General features: G+C 38.3%; 2 protein-coding genes and 1 long non-coding RNA gene across 6 annotated transcripts in view; 2 read left to right on the forward strand and 1 right to left on the reverse strand.

Annotated features, from left to right (window-relative positions):
* Positions 1 to 277: 277 nt before the first annotated feature.
* On the forward strand, positions 278 to 2041 carry prlh2 (prolactin releasing hormone 2; the record flags this gene model as incomplete). The annotated part of the gene is made up of 2 exons (XM_084399377.1): positions 278 to 443; positions 1676 to 2041. 2 exons carry the CDS (start codon positions 278 to 280, stop codon positions 1861 to 1863), a joined length of 354 nt encoding a protein of 117 aa, XP_084255503.1. The 3' UTR covers positions 1864 to 2041.
* Positions 2042 to 2173: 132 nt separating this feature from the next.
* myripb (myosin VIIA and Rab interacting protein b) overlaps positions 2174 to 25465 on the reverse strand; it is a 348507-nt gene continuing 325215 nt past the window's right edge. The window contains exons 13-17 of the mRNA XM_084399265.1: positions 19337 to 19519; positions 16875 to 17036; positions 16702 to 16797; positions 16497 to 16569; positions 2174 to 4468 (exon numbers count right to left, since the gene is read on the reverse strand). Of these exons, the coding sequence (XP_084255391.1) occupies positions 4422 to 4468; positions 16497 to 16569; positions 16702 to 16797; positions 16875 to 17036; positions 19337 to 19519 (561 nt within the window). The 3' untranslated portion in view covers positions 2174 to 4421. The remainder of the gene's footprint in view (positions 4469 to 16496; positions 16570 to 16701; positions 16798 to 16874; positions 17037 to 19336; positions 19520 to 25465) is intronic.
* Positions 21076 to 24585, forward strand: LOC311284288. 4 transcript variants are annotated; one of them, XR_014626178.1, is made up of 5 exons: positions 21076 to 21376; positions 22406 to 22479; positions 22549 to 22683; positions 22810 to 22912; positions 23736 to 24031. It is a non-coding gene; the product is annotated as an uncharacterized lncRNA (long non-coding RNA). The 4 variants fall into 4 exon arrangements; XR_014626180.1 differs by lacking the exon at positions 21076 to 21376 and adding an exon at positions 24340 to 24585 and having other exon boundaries at positions 21559 to 22479; positions 23736 to 23832; XR_014626179.1 differs by lacking the exon at positions 22549 to 22683.

Here is a 25465-nt window from a genome sequence, read left to right on the forward strand (position 1 = left end):
ATAGGTAGCTATTAAGTAAAAAATGTGTATGGTGATTTCTAAAGTTAATTTCTCAACAGAAATTTTATCACAGTTACTAGTGCACAAAATGTGCAGTTTCTACCTGATCTGACCCTTAAAATTACTTTCAATGTTGTGATAGTTGATCAGTCACAAAATATTTTCTTACTTGAATTAATCGTAGTATACATGCTATGCAGGTAATTGAATAAAATACAAGTTTTGTGCTTACTGCCATAGCTCTTTGTGTCGTGCAGTGCCCTGTCTCAGACTCAGCATGCTGCCCGCCGCCTTCACTCGGCCCGTGACGAAGTGCCTGATTGGCTCGCGCTTGGGGACCGTCGCGTTCCTGCTTCTGCTCGTTCTGTCCGCCACTGAATCCTCTGCACACGGCACCACAGTCGAGCACGACCTCCACATCGTCCACAACGTTGATAACAGAAGTAAGTTTTTTTTCTTCTCGATCAGTTTTTTTCATTGTGGTGAATTTATTATTCATTGTATTCACATAACAGCTTCAAGAGACTTGAATTAACATTGGATGGCAGATAGATATGCACGCAATGTCAGTCAGTGGAGCAGCTTTCAGACGTTCATGGATTTAAAAAATATTCATAATAGGCTACATAATATAAATTCGTGTAATCAGTTATATCTTTTCATAAATAATTGTAATCACTGTCATAATATTAACATGTACATTTTATACAATGTAAAAGAACATCTTAAGGTTACCAGTAAGTAAAATGGATGAAAAAAGATCAGTAACACTAACAGCATTTTTGCGCCTGTATATGTAGTTCATGACATTATATTTCATTAACTGGTATAATGTTAATATGCCAACCTGCCTGAATTGCTTAAATCTGCTTTGTGGCTTTAAAATACAAAATAATGATTAATAATGCAGATGGTAAAATAGATGGCCAACGCTTCCTCAAAAATGTCCTTCAATGAAGCATAGCTACCAAACATAATCAGGAGACTTATTTTTACTTACAAAATATTTTACTTTAAAATATACACTTTGACTGTAAACTATGTGGAAATAAATACAGTTTATAATCAGTTTATAGCTTATATATGTACAGTGTTTTACAGTAAAATTGCAAGTATAGTTCTCTTAAATCTAATATAAATTTTCACTGTATATGGCAGATAAGTTGCCAAGTAACAATTTTTATTGTAGCATTTTTACCCTGTTTTAGTCAAATCACTGTGCTGTTGCTATTTTAAGAAACAATTTCAACTTGATTTAACTCATAAACAATTATTTTCATTGGTCATATTAGTCATATTAAATGATGGTTTTGACTTGAATAAAACCAGTTAATTTATAGATTTGACCAAGACACATTGTTTAGTTTGCCCAAAAAACAAACAAACAAAAAAAAAACTTAGAGGATTCTATGCATTCTAAAATGTGAAATTTGGTGTTGCTTATTTGTTTTAATGCATTTTATAACTGTGCATTATAAGAACATAAAACTGATCATAAGACATTGAATGTGTTTAAATAATGTATTACTAAGATATTTCTGGTTGTTATATATAACAGTGAAACTGGAATTAGATACATTTTTGACAACAAATAGACAAACACGATTTGTTATATGCATGCATATGCCAAATATGCACTTTAATAGTGACATTTGTCTTAACCTGCCCCAATCAGGTCCAGAGATCGACCCGTTCTGGTATGTGGGTCGCGGTGTGAGACCCATCGGGCGGTTTGGAAAGAGACAGAGCGGAGGTGATCTGGAGCCGGTGGTCAAATCTCTGGAGCTCCTGTTGAACACTTTCAGGAATAAAGAGAGCTTGCGGAACGCGCTGGCACAAGAGGAGTCAGACTGGTTACCGTGAGATCTACTACCTACAGCAACCTGTTGCCTGTAATATTCCAATGTGTTTTAGTGTGTATAACTAATCACAGTTTTATCATTCTCTCCATGGCTGTGTGCCTCTCAATATTCATTTCAAATAAACTGACTGGCAGGTGAAAATATCTGTACATATTACATATGCAATCTATATTAATAAATAAATGTACAAATGTATGTATATGTTTTCCTCTTATTAGTAGTTTACTGTAATAGATTATGCAAACTACTGCTCCGCAATTAAATTAAAATATAATCTACCAAAGAAAAGCAAACATCTGCGATTTCTCTTCAGGAATGCAAACTTTATTCATATTTATTTGAACACTGCTTGTGTCAGAACAAATTTGGCACATGAGAATTCATTGGCTTTTTTCTTTTCGCTACAGAATATTTTCTCCACACTCCCCATTAAAACTTTGTGGTTAAATTACACAGAGGACATTCTGATAAGAGGCAGGCTAATGCCTTTTCATTCATGACAAACCCAAAATACACTTGAAAAGCCTACGATATTTCATTTCTTGTCTTTTTATACCTCATTCAAATGTAAATATGCATTCGATTTTTCAAATAGAAAAATACATGACACTGTAGGACATTTTCAATTTCTTGACTGTGCTTTTCATTGGATATTTTACATCTATTAGAAACGTGATACATGCTTTTATACACTAACATTGCCATAGACAACAACAAGGAGCAGGACCCGTTTAAGAGTATGAATGCTGAATAGCTCCTCTGTAGAGAGAGTGGAATGGAGAAGACAAAGTTTGGGATGATGGTGCAAATTGTATATTGCATGCTAGTTTATTCTCCATTGGCTCAAAAAAAGAAAAGAAAAAAAAAGAAAAAAAAAGACAGTTCTGTGGAATATCTCAAGGTAACTAAAGATCAATCTTTCATGCTTCTGTGATTTCTCTGAGCTAAAAGGGCCAATTTGTGTGACTGAACACACATCACACAGCACAGACTTCATCTTAGTCACTCACTAAGACAATATGATGCACAGATGTAATTCTGCATAAAGAGGTGGATATCCCTGCTTTATAAAATGCTCAAAAAGAAGAATAACTCAGCTATTATTGTCAGATTTCTAATGTGAATCACAATAGCTTACCTTGCCCAGTGGCAAATGTAAGCTAATGTGATTTGTATTGTGGTACAAATGTCCAGGCTAAATAGCATTATAACAAACATAAAGATTATCTCTGTGAGAACATAATGCGGTGATCAAACACACTGGTGGTTTGGCTTATCATAAGCGTGAAGTTGTAACACTGTGCTATTGCAGCATTTTGCTAAATGTTATATTTACTATTGCTATGGATTATCAATTGCAAACCAATCCGCACCACAGAAACATTGCAGAATGTTTTAGAATGTCCAAAATGACATTTTAAGTATGTACATGATTTTCTAGGTGAGCAGTGCTCTAAGAATAACAACTGGGGTTTTCAGATTAATAAATGAATAAGTCAACAAGGCCATAACCCTTGTGGACGTATTACCGGAGAGCTTCTCATGGAGATAGCAGTGATTTGATGTTCATACTCAAGAGATCAATAGATATCTGAGGTTGATTCAAACATAAGTATGAATACACAGGGGGTTTATGATTCATGCAAACACACTCAAAAACTCATTATATGGCAAGGTGGTCGAGTGCTTTCAAATAGTACTTGACCCTTATTTTTAGGAAAATAAAATAAAGACTAAATTATACATTTCACAGTTGTTTTAGATGCTGAATGCAGTTTCTATACAGCACCTCAAAGGAACAACTCCAAAAGTGACCATCGGAAAAAGAAACCTGAGATATTTGCACCAGATACGAGCAGAACAGAAACATGACAATGAAAATCAAACAGGTCCTGCAGATATTTTGTGTTTACTTTCACATAGACATTTCACACATTTAAAACTTTCACCAAATGTGCTCCAGCTTCTTTGCAAAGCAAAATAATAATAAAATAAAGGTCACATTGGTCATCCCGAGAGGTCTTTTTCTAGTCACATTGCCGACATACAGATTTCAAACATGTACAACACTCAGCAAACGTTAGAAAAAGAGGTGACGTCCAAGATTTTTAACATTTACAATTGTTCATTGTTACACATACAGTAATTACATGAGTTTAAATCTACAATTACAACCCTCTGTGATGGTTCATTGTAGGAGTTTGGTCTCCATTAAGGCAGAGAGAGAGAGAGAGAGAGAGAGAGAGAGAGAGAGAGAGAGAGAGAGAGAGAGAGAGAGAGAGAGAGAGAGAGAGAGAGAGAGAGAGAGAGAGAGAGAGAGAGAGAGAGAGAGAGAGAGAGAGAGAGAGAGATTCAGGTCCCCTGGTAACCGGAGGTGTTGAGCTCCAGGGTTTGGTAGAGTTCTTGGGGTCAGAATTTATATCAACCCTACATAGGTTGAAGGACCAGAAGTTAGATCAAGGCACTGGTGTGGAACAGCCTGATGGTCCTAGCAGTCACAAGTGGTGTGATATTGAGCAATGTAGCTTATCTGAGGATCACAGAGGTCACGTCCTCTTCTCATGGCCTCATAGATCTCACCTGCGGCTCAGATTTGACTTCCGTTTCTGTGTAGAAGAAATTCCAAACACACTCTTAGAAAACAATTTTCTTCATGGAAATCCATTTTCATAATGATATATTAGCTTAATGTGCAGATGTGTTTAACACTTAGCTCTCTTAGCCCTGAACGAAAATGTAATTTTGGATAATCTAATTACATGAATGTTGAATAAGCTGTTCCTGTGATTGTTACAGCCAATAGAAGGAAATTTAAAGGGATAGTTCACGCAAAAAATTAAATCCTTACATCATCGGTAACACTTTACAGCTGGGTTCTTGCTCGAAGTAGTGACATGTGAAATGGCTGTTACTGCATTATCCCTTTTGATAATTATGCAATTAAGGGTAAATATTATATTTTAGCAAAATAATGGTGATTTCCATTTTAACTATTATCGGTCTGCCCTACTTGCAAGCACCCTTCTGAAACCTACAGTAAATTGATAAACGGGACAATCTGTCTCGTACAGTGCAGTAGTGCATAACACAACAAAATTTAAACAACACAACAGAAACAAGCCACAACAACGGAAACAAGCCACATCACAACAAAATCGTCTCAACACAACAGAAACAAGCCACAACACAACGGAAACAAGCCACAACACAACAGAAACAAGTCACAACACAACAGAAACAAGCCACAGCACAACAGAAACAAGCCACAACACAACAGAAACAAGCCACAGCACAACAGAAACAAGCCACAACACAACGGAAAAAAGCCACAATACAACGGAAACAAGCCACAACACAACGGAAACAAGTCACAACACAACAGAAACAAGCCACAACATAACGGAAACAAGCCACAACACAACGGAAACAAGCCACAACACAACAGAAACAAGCCACAACACAACAGAAACAAGCCACAACACAACAGAAACAAGCCACAATACAACGGAAACAAGCCACAACAATGGAAACAAGCCACAACATAACAGAAACAAGTCACAACACAACGGAAACAAGCCACAATTCAACGGAAATAAGCCACAACACAACAGAAACAAGCCACAATACAACGGAAACAAGCCACAACACAACAGAAACAAGCCACAACATAACAGAAACAAGCCACAACAACGGAAACAAGCCACATCACAACAAAATCGTCTCAACACAACAGAAACAAGCCACAACACAACGGAAACAAGCCACAACACAACAGAAACAAGTCACAACACAACAGAAACAAGCCACAGCACAACAGAAACAAGCCACAACACAACGGAAATAAGCCACAACACAACAGAAACAAGCCACAACACAACGGAAACAAGCCACAACACAACAGAAACAAGCCACAACATAACAGAAACAAGCCACAACAACGGAAACAAGCCACATCACAACAAAATCGTCTCAACACAACAGAAACAAGCCACAACACAACGGAAACAAGCCACAACACAACAGAAACAAGTCACAACACATGGAAACAAGCCACAGCACAACAGAAACGAGTCACAACACAACAGAAACAAGCCACAACACAACAGAAACAAGCCACAACACAACAGAAACAAGCCACAACACAACGAAAACAAGCCACAATACAACGGAAACAAGCCACAACAATGGAAACAAGCCACAACATAACAGAAACAAGTCACAACACAACGGAAACAAGCCACAATACAACGGAAACAAGCCACAACACAACAGAAACAAGCCACAACACAACGGAAACAAGCCACAACACAACGAAAACAAGCCACAACACAACGAAAACAAGCCACAACACAACAGAAACAAGCCACAATACAACGGAAACAAGTCACAACACAACGGAAACAAGCCACAACACAACAGAAACAAGTCACAACACAACAGAAACAAGCCACAACACAACGGAAACAAGCCACAACACAACAAAAACAAGTCACAACACAACAGAAACAAGCCACAACACAACGGAAACAAGCCACAACACAATGGAAGTAATATGTGCCAAGCTCCAGGGTTAGAAACTGTTAAAAATTTGGATGTAAATATAGAAAAAAATAGAAAAGGCACCATGAAATGGGCTGAATGCGCAAAACAATGATAATGTATTGCTCCAAAAAAGAAATTGCAAGGGTTCATATATAAAAATATATTGGGATATAAAAATTTGGATTTCATTAGATCATTATAACCTGCATTAAATCCCTCGGGTCATTCAACTCTTAACAGCGCTTAATTAAAAAAGACAAAGCTCCGCATTTATGTATATATATTTATATATATAGGCCCCGTTTGTGTGCGAGCAAATGACCATTTCCATTGTGTTGTGGCTTTTTTCCATTGTGTTGTTTAAATTTTGTTGTGTTGTACACTACTGGGCCACCTTACAGGGCCTTCCAACAATGTTCCACCACACCTGCCAGCAATTTTCAAGTAACCCCTTGGTTAGCTGACTTGGTTAGCTGGTTCAGGTGTGTTTGACTGGGGTTGGAACTGAACTCTGCAGGACAGAAGCTCTCCAGGAGCAGAGTTTGAGACCCCTGCTTTCCAGTAATGTACAACTATGCAATAGGTAACACAAGCAAAAAATACTAATAATACTTGGTAATGTTAATTTCTACATACACACTACCATTTAAAAGGATCATGTGATACTGAAGATTGGAGTAATTGCTGCTGAAAATTCTGTTTAGCCATCACAGTATGGAATAAATTAAATTGTAAAATATATTAAAATAGAAAACATTTATTTTAAATTGTAATACTATTTCGCAATATTACTGTTTTACTGTTTTTTGATAAAATAAATGCAGACTTGGGGAGCAAGAGACTTCTTTCAAACATTTAAAAAAAGATTCTTACCCCAAACTTTTGCATGGTGAAACTACAAATACATTTTAACATTAAAAATGTACATGTTAAAATTAATGAATTAACATGAAAAATATACATAATATATTATTCATATATAAAATATGCATATCTATTAAAATGGAATTCATAGAACCAACACCTTAAGTAGAACTTTTATATGAATGAATGAAATATAAATTCATTTATTCTGATAATTTTTATGGGCCATAATGAAGAAAAAAGACTTATTACAAAATGCAATTATTGTAAAGACCTTAGTTTAACATAATCAAATTTTTAACAAAACTACTTCACTGCTTACTAATATAAATTTTTTTTTTTAAATCCGCTGGTCCACCAAATCAAAGTCAAGTGGTGTGACCAGCATGTAGGGTTGGGTATCTTTTGGGTTTTTTTCAATACCGGTGCCAAATTTTTTTTTTTACCATTTTTTAAAATGGTACCAGTGCCTAAACGGTGCTTGAACCTATACTTAAAAAAAAAAAAAAAAAGAGAGAGCCTCAAAAAGATGGTGAATGACATTAAAGAACGGCTTTTTTATTGAAAAAATAATAATTAAATCTTAAAATTTAATATATTAAAATTTTAAAGTAAATATTTAAATACAAGTAAATATTTAAATACAAGTACAGTAGTCTAAATACAAACCGCAAAAAATTAACATAACAAATTCACAATAAAACCTAATTTATGAGATGTACGCCAACGCCAATATGTTATTGTAGGGACATCGACTTTACATTTCCACACTAAACATGACGCGGAAAAAAATTGGTTGCGTAACATGTAAGTAAGTCCTTGGCTGATATTTGTATTCTTATATACATGTAAGTAAATGTGTTTTGTCATTTAAGAAACCTTAATAATGATCATGATTCATGTTAGTTGACCTATAACGCACAATGGGCGTTACCCAGCAAACACAGAACGTTGGCACAACGTACCCAACCTTCTAACAATGTTTTAACAACATGGCTAAAAGGTTGCTATAACTACGTTGTGTGGTGAAGGTTGTTACAGCGTTGACACAATGTTGACATTAAACCACCGTTCAGGGCCATTGCTTAAGGTTGTGCCTATGGTGTCTTGACAACCACTGGACTACATATGTAGCCTACTCGTCACTGCCCTGAAGCGTGGAAATCAGACTTTTAAATTTCAACCGCCCGTTGGCCTCATTGTGTTGTCTCATTCTTCATTGAGCAAGGATACGTGAGTATTGCGTTTAATTTACCTCAGCTAAATAAGATACGTAATTATTCAAACACAACCTACAACTTCATTTTCTAATGTGACTAATGTAGCCTCGCTCGCACTGTTTAGTTTTTCATTTGATTTGTCTGCTATTTAGTCTCATTCGTTTCTTTGCTCCTCTGGATTTGTGGATGTTTCCTGGACTGATTTTGGTTACGGAACTTTATCGTCTGGCTTTCGACTATGCTCCCCTGTCTGCCATGTACAGAACACGGTTTTGTTCATTAAATGTCTTTGCTTTTTATGTTTTATTTATTATACTTAAAAGAAGTTTGTTTATTTGTTTTAGTTTTTTTCTTTATTCACAAATGTATGACTTTTGGAAGTGCAATTTGATTACCATATTATAAAGTTGAATTAACGTAAGCTCTTTAATTTTTACTCATCAAAGTGTACACTTGCAGGTGTTGATTATAATTAGGCTAATTTACTGATAGCCACATTAAATAATAAGGATAAACAATATTTAAAAAGTATATAATTATCTAACATCTGACTAATTAACTAACCTCATAACATAAAATGCTAAATGGGGGATTTCTATTGGCCTATCTAGCATAGCTTTTTTTGTCAGAACATCGTCTCTCAGTTGCTGAATGTCACGCAACAACGTTGCTACAGCCCTGTCGCGTCTTACAATTCTACGTTGTTACAATGTTGCGAGCACGTAGACAGCGACATTGCCATAGCAGAAATGCACTGCACAGACGTTGCCACAACATAAATGTGTTTGCTGGGTAGTAGCCTATGCACCGCAGTTAAGAGAATTGAATCTGTCAGATTTAGGCCTACAACACACCAATTCATCCACTTCTCCCGAAATACATCAAAGTAAGTGGCTGGTGAAGTGTGAGAAGAATAGAGTAAATTTTATAGTTAGCTACACAATGTGTATCTAAACACGTCATCCATTTATAATTGAAAGGATTGTTATTGCTGCTTCCATAGACATCTGTGTGTATTTTAAAATAAACCTTATCTGGTTGAAAACACTGAATAGTTGTGATATATGATAGCGCTGAGCGTCTGTCTCTGGCTCAGTGCCAGCCAACGTGTGAACGCAGATTTGAATTTAGAAGTTGATAATCACGTGATCTGAACAGTCTAATCACACCGGTGTGAGCGATCGTACGCGTCAAAGGGTTAACTAGCGTTCACATGCGGTGATGATGCTTCTTACGTATATATTTCAACCGACAGCTGAGGCATTTAAGTGGCACCGAAATAAGGCACTGAAATTTGTGTTTTGATTCGGTCCGGTTACATACCAGTTATGTAGTTACTGGTACCATATCAGTGCCCGGTTACAGTACCCAACCCTACCAGCATGCAGAAAAAAAAACTTACACAGCAAATGATATCATAGTGAGGACCTCTGCAGATTCTCATGACTGTGTCAAGGTCAATAATTCTTGCAAAATATCAGATAATTTAACCTTTTTATGACAAGGCAAGGTAAAATGTAACTTGGTGCGGTGACTTTAAAAATTAAAAATTAAAGGGCAGCATGAACGTTCTGCAAAACATCTTCTTTTGTGTTCCACACAAGAAAGTCATAATGGTTTTAAATGACGTGTATGAGTTAACAACAACATAATGTTCTTTTTTTACTTTAATGTCAACATACAACATACTGTTCAGCTTTCTGATGTATTGACATGGATTCTGCAGTATTACAACATGCAACATTGACTAAAGAACCACTTCAGGCTTTGTACAAGCTGTTACCGTCTCCTATGGGTAGATTTGTGTGACTAACAGCTGAACTGGAAAAGTAAGCTTGTCCTTTGAAGCTGCAGCTAATGTGAAATAAAGAAATCAAGATGAATCATGGTCATATCAATGGGCAGCGCTAAACAGAAACCCTGATTAGTAGGAAGATTAAGCAGAAAAAGACAAGAGAGGAAAAAAGATAATACTGCTGGCCGACTCTCTGTTTCTTCTCTAATGGACCCTCTTTTCTTCTCCCAGTGTCTCTACATGGTGCATTACGTTTTGCACCTTTTCACTGGTTGCTCATTCCACCTTTCTTTTCAAATCAAAATGTGTAATGTCACTAGGTGTGAATATAGATTTTTTCCCCCTTCCTCAACGTCAGTGGAAGAAAAAGCTGCTCTTTTTTTCTGAACCACATGAAATTGTTGCCTGTGGGATTTTAGCAGGTTCATGATGTGATCACACTTACAGTACACAGAGTACTGCATCAATAAGACATGTAGGATTTAAGCATCATTGTATTTCTAAAAATTTTACTGATTCCATGGAGTATATTACAGCTTCTTTAGATATACTTCAAAGATATTTTATATGAAAAAAAAAAGACAAAGACCAGGCCAATGCCCTGTGATCTGTCTTAAGTGTGAATTTGCTTCCCACCAGGTTGTATCTTAAAGCGTCCCAACCTTTTTTTAAGACCATGATTCCTCAATCAGAGTTTGAGACTAACGCTTTGACCTCAGACAAAATAACATAAATCCATAATCCATACAAAATAGTCTTTTGTACCGACAGAATAAGGAAGACGGACTGCAGCTAGTAGTACCTAAAGCACACAGGAAGGAGGTATTAGAACTTGGGCATTCTATTCCCTGGGCAGGTCACTTGGCTTTTATGAAGACATTAATACGAATTGAAAAAAATATTTTACAGGCCAAAGATGTACAGTGAGGTTAAGGAGTTCTGTAAATCTTGTCCAGAATGCCAGCTCACTACTCGCCGTACTCCTGCCCCTTATACCACTTCCTGTAGTTGACGTCTGAGGAAGTAGCGGGAACCATATTTCCTGAGGAGGAAATAGAGGAACAATACCTGCCTGGTCGTCAGGGGAACAGTCAGCTGAACTTTGAGCACCTGGAAGATGGACAAAGGCAGGAAGTTCTACAATGCATCCCAGCCCAACTCTTTATGGAAAGACCTGGCAGAACAAGAGTTATCCACCATCACATCACTCTCAAAGATCCCAAACCCATTTGTCAGCCTGTATACCGGGTCCCAGAAAGACTTCTGCCAGTTATGAAGGAGGAGTTGGAGACCATGCAGAGCCTTGGTGTATTTGAACCTTCAACCAGTGAATGGAGCAATACCATTGTCCTAGTGCCTAAGAAGGATGGCAGTCTCAGATTCGGTCTGCATTTCCGCAAGCTCAATAATGTGAGCAAATTTGACCCGTATCCCATGCCAAGAGTGGATGAGGTAGTGGAGAGTCTTGGAAGAGCAACGTATCTCACCACACTTGACCTCTGCAAGGGATATTGGCAGGTTCCACTAAGTTCGGAGAGCAAGGAGGTGACTGCATTTAAAACACCCTTTGGACATTTTCAGTTCTGTGTCCTTCCTTTTGGGCTTCACGGAGCTCCAGCTACTTTCCAAAGGATGATGGACCAGGTCCTCCAGGGGACTGAGAAGTTTGCAGCTGCATATTTAGATGATATAATCATCTATAGTCAAACTTGGCAAGAGCATATGGGTCATCTGAGGGACGTGCTACTGAGAATTAAGAATGCTGGTCTAACCTTCTGCCCAGACAAATGCACCCTAGCCAGGACTGAGACACAATACCTAGGGTATGTGCTGGGTCATGGAGTAATACGTCCACAGGTGGGTAAAGTGGAGGCCATCAAGAATGCAGAACGGCCAGTGACCAAGAAACAGGTCTGTTCTTTCCTTGGACTTGTGGGGTGGTACAGGCGTTTTTCCCCCAACTTCTCTGAACAAGCCTTTACCTTAACCCCATGAGGTCGGCAATCACGCCGGCGTGATCTGCTCACTTTTTTTCTTATCAGTGCAAAAGAGACTCAAAATACTCTGTTGACTTTGATCTTACATACAAGTTTCATACATCAATCGATCCTGTTAAGTGTGTGTTTTTTTTGTGTATACTCACAATAAAAACAAAGTGTTGTGCTTTTTGCCAAATAAAGAAAAATAAACATGATGTGATTTCTGCTTTCTCTCTGTCAGTGAAGTCCATTCTGAAACGCGTCCGAAAATGAACTGTAACTCAGCAAATACTCAGTCAAACAGGCATACAGACACACAGGTATGAAGCTTGAATTCTCTTCTTTTAAATGAAGTAATTTCTATAAAAACAAATATTCTCAGTTTATGTAATATGTATGAAAAGAGAGAGATGTCAGTCGTTCTCATCTCATCTGGAGAGTCCTTGTACAACTTCCGGACTGAACTTCCGGTTGAGTGAACGCTGTGTGTCTGCCGCTGCTCACCGAGTGTCTCTCCTTCCTTGCTATCGCTGGATTCCTTCTCTGTGTCATTTACCCCCGAAATCTAGTGGATTACTAGCCTGGCTAACGTCAGACCTCTTTCTCATTGAGACGTGGTCTGGGAACCACATGTTCATTTTCTCGTATTTGAGGCGTGGTTTACGAATACCCAGAGCCGTTTATTGGGCGCCACAAATGTCTATCAAATGCGCCTGTACGTAGCTCATAGCCAATCATTTTAATTATACCAGATGACGTATGTAGAGCGACAGATATTCGACGAAGAAGAAGACGATGGGTCAGAGATTTATGTGTACACCAGAGTCCTGCACGGGTCCGATTTTGTAAATTTGCACCCGCCTGTAACCGACCCGTTTTCCGACAGCAGCACTAATTAAAATCTGCACCCGACCCGCTTAAAATAGAACCGACACCCGACCCGCACCCGAAATAAAATCAGTTTAGATCACATTATAGACACACTTACAAAAATGTTTATTGCCAGGCCATACAGAAGTTATTACACGATAATTAACACAAGGACAACTTCAGCCGAAGCTGTCAAAAGGCCGGTACATGAAGAACATGGCTAACGTTACCACAAAACTGAGTAGCCTTATAACATTTTACCTATCGAACAGACGCGGCTACAACACTGTATGCCACGCAATTTCGTCTAGCCTACATCTGACAATTTTGGGTTCAAACACGCCCTGCACACCACACATACTTAACAGTAGTAAATTTGAAAAATACCATTCGATAGAACTGCTTTGTTACCACAGTTATCTGCGTGCTTCCTCGGGGATGAAGTTCTACATTTGCGGCTATCCAACACGAAAATGTTTGCAGCAAAGCCTTTCACAATATTTTCTTCAGATAACTCCAAATTTCTCCCACACACTGGACTTGATTTTTGATGACGTATTGTCGACAACTTTACAATCTCCACTAGCTATTCTTTTCTTCAACTCCTCAGCATCCATCTCGACGACTGCAAGCAGATTGCGCACGCGCGGTTATGATGAATTTTTAAAAGTGAAAGTAGCCTAGGTAACGTTATAGATAGGCCACTGGGAGGGCGTGGCGCGTCGGCACACATAAACTGATGTGGATTTTAAATTATTTTATCAACTTGAAATACAGGCATATTTTTGTAGATGTGTTCCTAAAAATATGCATATATTTTTACGTTTGCATGTGATTGTTTTAAACCCGTGTTTCCCCCGTGTCCGACCCGACCCGCACCCGTATCTGACACAGTTGAATATTTTTCACCCGTTTGAGCAAAATTTGCGGGTCACCCATCGGGTACACGAACCCGAGCAGGTGTACACGATGGCGTTCAGCGACTATTGCCGTTTGTGCTGCATCGAACTTCGCGTCTGCTATCATGCTGGATCCATAGATATAAACAAACTGCTTCGGTGTGTTGCATAGATGTCGTCATCGTCTTGCTGCTCCCTCCCCGTTCTGTGATTGGTTCCCTTTTTGAGGGGAAAATCTGGTCCATGGTATCCAGGCTACCTAGCAGCGTGAATAAAATCGCGCTGCGCTCAAGGTAGCATGGGGAAACCCAGGCTAGTGGATTACCGCATCTCCTCCCGGTGTCTGCCGAACCTTCCTGCTCTGTCGCTGGAGCATTGTTGCTTTGCTGCTGTTGAATCAATCCATGGATTAATGCTACAAACTTTGCTACAAACTTGCTCCTCCAGTTCTGTTTGCCACTGCCCGGCACGCCTGCTCTTCCCCTGCATGAGCTCTCTTCCTCTCTCCCCTCACAGTGACTGCTGCAGAGGTGAGTGTGTCTCTACCCGCTTGCCTCGTTGTTGTCCCCAGTCTGTTCAGTGGTTGGCGTACTAAACTGTCTCTCAGAGACCTGGCAAAAACCCGGTGACTGCATTAATTTAAACATGCTGACTCCCCCTGGCTACTTCTACTTATCCAAACCCAGATCTGTAGGGATAGGGGGTGGGTTGGCTGTAGTGTACCGCTCAGATCTGACTGTTAAAGAACTTAGGCCATTTGAAGTGACATCCTTTGAATATATTGCTGTGAAGGTTGTTTCTACCCTACCCCTTCTACTATTGCTAATCTACTGCCCCCCCTAAACCATCTGTACATTTTCTGTCTGAATTGAATGAACTTCTCACTGTTATTTCATCTTTGTTCTGCTATGATTATGTTAGGGGATTTTAACATTCATGTGGATACTAATTGTTCTTACACCTCAGAGTTTAACTCTGTATTGGACTGTTTTAGTTTGACACAGCATGTTGACTTTCCTACTCACACTCATGGCCACACTTTGGATCTGCTCTGCTCTTCTGGTCTAAATGACATCTCTGTCTCTGGTTCCATCTCAGGTGTCTCTGACCATAAGCTCATTGAATGCCGTTTTTTTCATATGATCACTCCTCCTCCCTCCTCAGAGAAAACAACTATCACATGTCGTAACATCAGGTCAATAAAACACAGCATGTTTGCTGCCTCTATACAGGCCTCGCCACTGTTTGACCTTGACGAGCTCTCGTCCGTGGATGACTTGGTCGCTACGTACAATGGCACCCTGACCAGCCTGCTTGATAGCTTAGCCCCTGTCAGGACTAGGCTTGTACCAGCAAACCGTATTTGCCCCTGGTTCACCCCTGAGCTCAGGAAACTTAAGGCCGCTGGCCGCCGTCTTGAACGGCTATATAAGAAAACTGGCCTTACAATTCACTCCATGCTTTACACTGAACATACTCTGACATATAGAGATGCCCTCAATGCTGCCCGCTCAAACTATTACTCATCACTCCTCAAACCCCCTGTCACTGCCTGTCCTAAGACCCCTGAGCAGTGCCAGGCCTTCTTACACTTCTTTGATGACAAAATTAGCCAAATTTACCACTGCTTCAACCCCAATGCTATCTCTCTCTCTTCTTCTCCTCTCTCTCTGGGCCCTCAGATCTCCCATTTCACAGCTATAGACTCCCTCACTATCACTGACATTATTAATAAGTCGAACTCTTCATCGTGTCAGCTTGACCCTGCCCCCACCCCTCTACTTAAAGCCTGCAACACATCCTTATCTGAACCCATTGCATTGATTGTAAACACCTGCCTTAACTCTGGTGTTGTGCCTGCTGCCCTCAAGACTGCTGCAGTCACACCCATTCTCAAAAGACCGGACTGCGACCCAACATCACTATTAAACTACATTATTCAGAAGTCTTGTGGACACATATTTAGTATATGTTTTGTGGCCTTATTTCAGAAACTTTCATTTTTTCAATAACCATGCATAAACATTATTCTCTCAAAAATACAAACATGTACATACATGGTTCCATTAGCTGAAATGTCAGTCAATTCAAACATGGCAAGTCAAGATGTGTTGCGTCTGGACGAGACATGTGAGAATCACTGAAGGATCCCATACTGAACGAGAAACCTGGCACAACATGTTTTGTGTCTTTTTTACAGAAGGCCGGGGAAGTTTTTAGTTGTCTGGTTCTTACACAAATCCATCCGGCATGAATTCTAGTGCATAAGTAGTTTATGGTGCTTTTTCCCCCTATTTGGAGTCCCCGTTATTAAAATTAGCCCTCTGGACATTCTGCACTATGTTTTTAGTTGTGCTCCAAGAAAGATAGTAAGTCTTACAGATTTAAAATGACTTAAAACATGAGGTTGAGATCCCTTTTGAGTCAATAAACCCTTTCAAAGTGTAGTATATGTGTATTCATACCTGATGACAAACTTCTGAGAGGAGGAGCAGGAAGCTTTCTCCTCTGATGACGAGAAGAGTCCAGTGTCTGGGACTGATGTAGGAAAAACATTGCATCACTAATAAGTCTAAAATCATGAAGCAAAACCATTTCAATTGTACATGCATCCTACTTGTTTTTAAAGTTTAATCTTAAGTGCAATATTAAGGTGCATAGGAAACTTACCATGGGTTTAGATTTGTTCTTGGAAAACCGTGTGCATGCAGATACATTCAGACCTGCAGTTTTGAGGGCTGATATTCTTGCCTCAATATCTGAGATCTGCAGATAACAGATAAACTTCTAAATTTACACTCGAAGAGTCTGAGTACTATAGATAGTACATAGCAAGCACTCACCTGGAGCTCGGACTGCTGCACCTGGGCGGCAGCGGTGGCCACCTGGTCTTCCAGAAAGGCCAGTTCAGTCTCTGTGGTGGAGCTGCTGATGTTGCGTGCACAGGCTTCTAAGTCACTCAGCGCCCCCTCTAGGCTGTACACAGCACCTGCAGCCAAATACACCTGCACACAGATCACAGGATCACAGAAACCATTAGAATTTCACAGATGAATGTGAGAGCTGAATGATGAGGCAACACAAAGAAATTATTTTCACAGTGGGATTTGGGTGTGCTGGTTTACATTATTTTTCAAAGTAAAATGTATAATTATTTTAAATTATTACTGTTCTGCTTTCAGTAAGAAATGAAAACAGTGAGTCTATATATATATATTTCAATCATGACAACTTTCTGAGAAGTTTTGGCATGTCAATGAATATGCAATACAATGTTAATGTATTTGGTCTTGGCAGACTAGATCTGCTACGTATTCTACTGCTGCTATGGACTTGCTACCGCCAAAAGATTTACATAAATGCTGCTGTGAGCATGCTGCTGCTGCATAAATAGTCATGCATAAATCCCATAGCAGATCTAGGCAGGTGGAGCTGGGGGAGCTGGAGGATTTTAGAGGAACTCTGATGCGCTGCAGGACGGTGACTATAGCGAACACTGAACCACCAGACTATTTAAATGTTGAGCAAGAAATTTAATTGGCTGCAGAATCAGCAGAGACCAGTTAGCTTGAGCCATGTGGTAATGGTGTGATTGCTTGCAGAGTGCATGTAAAGGACCTATCAGCCTGTGCCATCTAAAGTTGAATGAGTGATCTAGATATTTTAATCATGAAAACTCATAAATTCCCCCTGTGGTGAAAATCAAGCTTTTAATGTTGTTTATATGTCTATGTGGTATTTTAAATGTGCTTGTTTAAGACAAACCATGTGCAAATTCATAAGTCAACACAACTGCTGAGTATTTTCTCCTTAAAACTGCAGTGAACCAAAGACGCGGTTTGAAATTGCTGGTGTTTCTGATGTCACAAACTACCTTGTAACCAATCATGTCAACGACGTGATCATCAACGAGAGGATCTCTGAGCTGGTGTGAGTGAGTGGAGGCAGGGCTAATTTGTATATTCATAGAACCGCGTATACTAAATGAGGCAAAGGTGTAGAGTTACATTCAAGCTATTTCAAGGCATGACGATTTCTATTTTTTTTCAAGGAAAAAAAACGTTATGTCATTTTGGTGATCAAAAGTGAGTTTTAAGGGATAAAATGATTGACTACAGGTGGACTTTAAGGAATATGGCAATGTTAATGTATTGGCGGTCTAGATCTGCTATGCATGCTTAACGCTAATGGACTGTGCTATGCGTGACTTGGCCTGCTTTGTCAAATGGCTTGAAATCTTGTGGCTTGACTTATGTGTATCTGGGTTAGCAAAACTCAGAGTTATTTAAAGGTGAAGTATGACATCACATCACATCACTCAAACATCACAAACACAACTCTTGAGGGTGCATGTGTATGTCTCAACAAGTAAAAAATATTAAGAATACTTTTAGCTGTGTTGCTACACATCATAAGTAAGCAATTACGTTGGATAACACTGACAAGAGCGAACACGAGCATCTTGTTCAACCCAACCCAATGTACAGGTATCAGCACCGGGCACATTTTTTGACATGACATACCACAACTGTTTGAGGCATTATAAACTGGCACATTTGTCTTTCTGAACAAGTGCATGATGATGCTGAATAATACTGTCTTCCCCCTTCTTGAAAAGCTGTTTTAAACCCAAATATTGCTTTGATTTAGTTTATAGAAGGTAGTTGATAAATAAAATCTATTTATGATATTCTTATTTTTCTTATTTCATTAACTCTATCAGGACAATTAAAGCAGATGTAAAAGACTAGTACTACATCATAAATTTCAATTGATTCCTCACAGAAAGTGGTTCCAAGACTTCGGAAAGCCTGAATATACATCACTGGACTGGTTTTATGGAACATTTCTTTTTTTTCTTTTTTTTAAAAAAAAACTGTGACTTGCTGTCTTCCCCGTCTTGATCTCTCCTCTTTTTCGTGCTTTTGTTTGCTTTTTTTGGATCCTGATTTTGCCTGCGCCATTTTTGCCATCTACCTGATGCACGGAGAGTCAGAACTGTGAAGTGCACTGCTGCGTTTCTGAATAACCCATAAACCTCTTAAGGGGACACACACACGCTTGGCAAATGCTATAATAATTGTCCGTTCATTATAGCATGCTTCTTAAAAGATTATTTTATAAGGAGGTAATTTAAATACTAAAATCATACAAGGAATGATGGGGTTCTGCTGGGCCCCCTCTGTGACCAAGATCCTTAGAATCATCCTCTAATTAGTTTGTCTAAATAAACTGATCTTGGATTTCTCCTCTTTATTAAAAAAATAACAACAACATTAGAACATTTTCTTGTAATAAACCTTACATTTTCCTCCATCTTAGTGAGGTGCTGGTCCAGTTTCCTAGTTCCCGGGCCTGAGGACATGGGTGCACCAGCCGGAGAAGGGTCATGAACTTTGCCTTCTGCCTCTCCGAGCAATTCCTCTGTAGCATTTAGGACCTTTAGAACCTCTGTGGTGATGCTGCATAAAGACGCGGCAGAGTACTTCTGCTCCATAAACATAAGAGTGAGCATAGAGTGAGAAATAATTTTTTCCACAAAAGTTATAAAACCATTTATTAATAAAAGAATAAGAAACATTGAAAAATTAAACTGTTGTGTAGATTTCAACTTCCACATAGCTACCCAAGATCTCACTCCCAATTAAGCATGGATGCATTACTTGTCATGCACAAGCTGTTCAATCAATGAACAGGATAAGAGAATTATGGGAGACGAGGAGTGTGACATGAACGTACGTGGACGAGAGATGCTCTTACAGAGGTGAAAGGTCATCATTGAGGGTGTTTCAAAAGTGAGTAACACTCTCATCAACATAAACACTTGAATATTAAAAGCAATTATTCATTCAAAAATGAATATTCTGTCATCATTAAATCACCCTCATGTTGTTTAAAATCCTCCACAAAAAAATTATAGCATCCAGGTTTGTAAGGAAATGAGTGAGAAAGACAGAATATTCATTTTTGAGTGAGCTATTTATGTAAGAGATACAAGGTCAAAACACAATGTGCCTGAGAACATGACATATAAAATCTCATATGAACATCAGAACGCACGTCAGCGCAAGATGAAGAAAGGACAGGGATGAGAAGTTCATTAGTTCTTGTCAATACATTTTTCAAAGTGCATCATCTCGAGTACTAAGCCATCAATATGAGATGTACATGTTGACGCATGCGTGCATGTGTTTGTACGTAAGACAGTAAGCACACATGAGAGAGGGTAATATGAAGAGATAAAATGACTTTTCAAGATGAGAAAGTGAGAATGAAAGAGATGGGAAGAAAGAGAGGAGCAGTGGGATTGAATGAATACTTGAGGAATCAATTAATGGTTGGGATGGTGTATGCTTTGATCACAGAAATAATTGATCCAAACTCAGTCCTATCCAGCATGTGTGGCTCTGAAAGGGGCTGTGTGTGTAAAAACGAACATCTAAAGTGAGGGAATATGTAGAAAACAGGTAGGCGTGCAGCACTGCATAAATCTAACACCCAATGAAAAGTACTCAAGAACCACATTCACACTGTAATAAAATATGAACAAATATTAAAATAAAAAGAGTACATTTCTAATATGTTAATGCTTGCCCAAAAGATAAAATGTTTGTAGGTACTACCTATTAATAGTGGAAAGTGCCCTTAGTAGGCTAATTTCTATAGCAATAAAGGCACAAAACTCATGTTATTTAGACATTAGTTAGACAACTATGTCCCATAAACTATTTTTAACAATTTACAGCATGAAAATGAGTTTGTTTAAAAATATAATTTCTGTTAAGGGTTTTGGCCTGTACAACCTAGTTGGATGTGTCCTTGTCTATTGTATCCAATGATTTAATATTATTATTCTTTTTTTAAATTACATTCAGATGTGTCCCACATTTTTAAGAAACCTTGTTATAGCATTATTTTTATGCATAATTGAAAAATATTTTTTATATTTTCACACAATTAGTGAAAATTCACACTATTAATTCACACAATTTTTTGCTCTGCATTTTAACATTCACCGTATTTTAACCCAACTATTTTTAAGAAAAATGTACACTGTAAAAAATCCAACTTGCAAATTGTTAACTCAGTTTAAAATTTTAAGTTGAGTGGGCAAATTTTTTACTGCAATGTTGAGTTTACTTATAAAAACTATTTAACTGCAAGTGCACTACTATTTTGTCCAATGAACACAAACAATTAAGTTGAGAAAACTTAATATTTTGATTTCATAGTTCGAACGTTTAACTTCCCGTCATCGCGCATGCGCAGTCTGTCTCGCTGTACGTTACTTGGGGTTTCCTCCTCCAACCACGCTATCGAAGGGACTGGATTTCATCTGATTGCGGTAAGTTTTCTTTAAGCTTTTTATGAATGAAAATAGGCTATAAATTGCACACATATGTTGATAAAATATAGTATTATGTTAAAAGATATATTTCGTGGTGACGATAAGTTTCTATTGTTAGAGATTATCCACGTAGCACATTGCTACTTAACGTGCTAACGTTACCCAGACTAATGTTAGAGTGAGGAAACATGCTTGAAAAAGAAGGACAAGGACGTGCATGGTGTTTAAAAGATGTTAAAAATGTTAAGCTCAGTAAGTCGTGAATAAAGACTTAAATGCGGTGCTTGCGCTGATTGAGAGACAGAAAGCCGCTTCTCTCGGACTCGGACAGAATCTGAGTGCGAATTCAGCTATCTTTCGTGGCGTATTGCGATTTAATAATGACATACACATACAATTATGTCAATAACAAAAAAACAAAACAAAAAAAGTATTCAAGTAAACACAGTCGGCAATGTCTTAAGTGAACATAACCAATTTGGTGAAACCTAGATGTTTCAGTATTAGATCCATGAGCTCTTAAAGTGACCGCAGTCCGTTCAATTTAATTTCAAGTTTATTTGTCACGTATACAAATTTCAGTTACAATTTGTACATGCTTAGGTTGAGGCTCAGTCATTCTACAGTAGTGCAATATAATTAAATACAATACAATTTAGAGGAAAAATTTAATAATAGAAGCCTATGCAAAACTAATGTGTTATGTTAAAAATATGTATGTTAGCTTTGCATATCAAATAATAGAATGGGTAGTATGTGTGCGGTATGTTTTAAAGTGAATAGGATAAAAATATTGTGTATCCTTAAATATTAGGCTAAATCCTTAATGTTAATCAATTAACAAAAGACAAAATCGTTGTAAATACAGTGAAACCTATGCATTGATTCTTTTTCACATTTGATTATTCATTTTCTGTATTATTTTTGCTACATGTTAAATTAACTACTAACTGTAACTGATTTTTTTGTTGTTGTTTTGTTTAATAAAATTATGTATCTTTGTTCTGTTGTATTTGTCCTTTTTAGACTAAAGAACATCAGTACAGTGACAAGATCCTTGGATGTGCTAAAACAGTGGCCTTTATTTTTTAAAAGATCAGGTGAGTTGAACTGAATTTACTTACTGTTTCTTACTGTTTCAACAATGTTTTTTTTTTTTTTTTTTTCAGGGTCTCTGCTCTCTGCTGAGTATTACAGTATCACACAAACTGATCCGAAGAGCACCTTTTTCTCTTAGTTAAATGAATACACATCTAGTTGTACAGAGCAAGTGGTGGAGATGAAGATCCTCACTTGATCATCAAGTAATTATTTTGCATGTGATCATATCTCTCTGGTTAAAGGCTGAATGGTGCCATCTCTTTTTCAAGGTAATTCCCATGCTTCACTTTGTATATAACTTGTTCCGTATTTGTTTTTCTGTCTTTCAGACACAGAAACTCCAATGTGCTTCCTCAAAGAAAGTCTACAACTCTTAAAGGTCTGCCTTTGTTTATGAGGGAAAAGTCTGGAAACATCCTGAAGACTTGCCTGGTAAGAAGATCATCAGCATATACACTCACACCTGATATATTTCACCTATTTACCAGATGCTGTTAAGAGATAGGTTTTGTGTGATATACAAAACTTATCATCAACAGACAAAGTCATGGTAAAAATTACTTTATTAAATAATTGTAGTTGAAACTTTGTCAGTGATCAGTTTTGACTTCATCTGATAGCACAAATTCAAGAAGTTGTTATTTTACCAAAGCAAAGACAGTGGAAAATTACTGCTTCACAACACTGTCCGGAGACATTCCCTCTGATATCTAACCTGTTAAAACAATACAGTGCACAATCATAAGGTTAAACAGTAATGTAGCAATAGCAGAGTAAATAAAATTAATATAATATGAAAGAATATGAATATAGGAGATATAAACAAGAAAAGGCAGCATGAAAGTAATCCATGTGACTCTAGTGATTTAAACCAATCTTCACTGATGCAATATGACCAGTTTTGGGTGATGAACAGAATGTGTGCCTTAATACATGTACGATTTTGGGTGACCTAAAATAACTAAACTAAAACTAAAAAAAGCATTAAATCAGAATGGCCGTGGATTCTGCTGTGGACGAATGCCACAGGCAATCACATCAATGCTGATATGGCATTGTTTGGAGTTGGGAAAATGTTTTCCGTTTATCAGTTTTAGCTCTATGGCTGAATTTGAACATGCTTAAAAAACATGACCACCTTTACTTTTCAAGTGAAATTACATGAGCATACCTTTAGGAACACTCTGTGGTCTAACATAATTCAATACAATAAAAAAATGACCCTAATTTTATGCTGATTTATTTTCTACTGCAGGACACAGAGCCAGAAGACATTCACAAGGGGAGAAGATGAGGACCTTAACTATCGTTGAAGATGATGTTGCCACTATCCACTCAAACCCAAATATAAGGTGCCTCTCTGTAGTACTATAAGAGCAGTTTGGGCCAGATAATGTGCAAGACCTTTGCCACAGTTGTTACTCTCCTCTTTGGCTTGATTTATGGCCCCAATGTTAACTATTCTAAAGCATTAAAATACACCAGTAGTAACTGGTTAAGAAAAAAATTGTTTAGTTTGTTTAGAAAAAAAAACTTTTATTTATGTTGACCTAAAGTGCTCCGCAAGGCTGATTTTTGTTTTGTTTTTTGCATAGTCCTTCAAAAGATTGTCCAAGTAGCTGCAATCCATATGGATAATTGTAAGGTTGAGCATTTATTTATTCCAGTTTGTACTCTAATTTTGTGCATAGTGTTTTTTTTTTTTTTTTTTAATAAATCTTGAAGAGTGGAATAGAACTTCATCACCTTAAAATATGTGTACCTAATGCAAATAGAAAATGTGTTGTTTTGCAGAATATTTGTCAATAAATAAGTTCTGTAATGATAGCAATGTCTTTTGTATTGTGTTGTATTTACAGTATGGTTTACTCCCTGCATTTGGATTCTTAATGTGAAGGCTGTACAAGTATCTGGGTGAGATATTTGAAAAAGTTGAATCAACTTAAAAAAGTAAAAAAGTTGAATCAACTTAAAAAAGTTAAAAATTGAATCAACTTAAAAAAGTGAAGCAACCAGCTGCAAAGCTTTTTTGAGTTTACTGAACTTCAGGACCTCTGTAGTTGTGCTTACTCGTTTCTTTGAGTTGGACTGGTAGTTGGATGAACTTCAACCACTGAAGTTGAGTAAACTCAAAAATGCTTTGCAGCTGGTTGCTTCACTTTTTTAAGTTTACTCAACTTTTTATTTTTTACAGTGTACTAAATATAATAGAATCAAAATATAAAAAGTTTCTGTACAAACCAACATGTCATCCCACCCTAGCTGAGTACCAGCTTATTTAGATTACCCATTATTTAATTAATATTGTAACGCTGATATCCATAGGAGATGAAGATGAAGATAAATCCAAGGTTTATGAAACAAGTACTAACAAAAGAGCCAACAACGCGAGACAGTGTGCTATACACAAACGAGGCCAGGCCGACGAACGACCAAAGCAGAGCCGGAGGGACGAGGGAGCCCAGCAGAGCTGGTGGACTGATGGGCCACGGTGGAGAGGAGGAAGGTAGGAGCCCTCGGGAACAGACTCAGATTCAGGCTCAGGAAGACTCAGGCTTGGGAACAAATACAGGCTCGGGAACAGATACAGGCTTGGGGACAGACACAGGTCTGGGAACAGGAACAGTTCTTGGGGCAGGAACAGGTCTAGCAACAGGAACAGGTCTTGGGACAGGAACAGGCTCTGACGTGGCGGCGGCCATCCCGGCTGAGGGCTCCGGCGGTGTGGCGTCGGCGGCCATCTTTGTCGAGGACTCAGGCGGTGAGGCGATGGCCATCTTTGCCGAGGGCCCAGGCGGTGAGGTGGCGGTCATCTTTGCCGAGGGCTCAGGGCGTGAGGTGGCGGTCATCTTTGCCGAGGGCTCGACAGGCTTGACGTGAAGAAGCTCTAGAAGGGTGGTCTCGACGGGACGAGACTCTGGAAGGGTGGTCTCGGCGGAACAAGACTCTGGAAGGGTGGTCTGGGTGGGACGAGACTCTGGAAGG

Source organism: Rutilus rutilus (assembly GCF_951802725.1).
Source record: "Rutilus rutilus genome assembly, chromosome: 24".
Lineage (NCBI taxonomy): Eukaryota > Metazoa > Chordata > Actinopteri > Cypriniformes > Leuciscidae > Rutilus > Rutilus rutilus.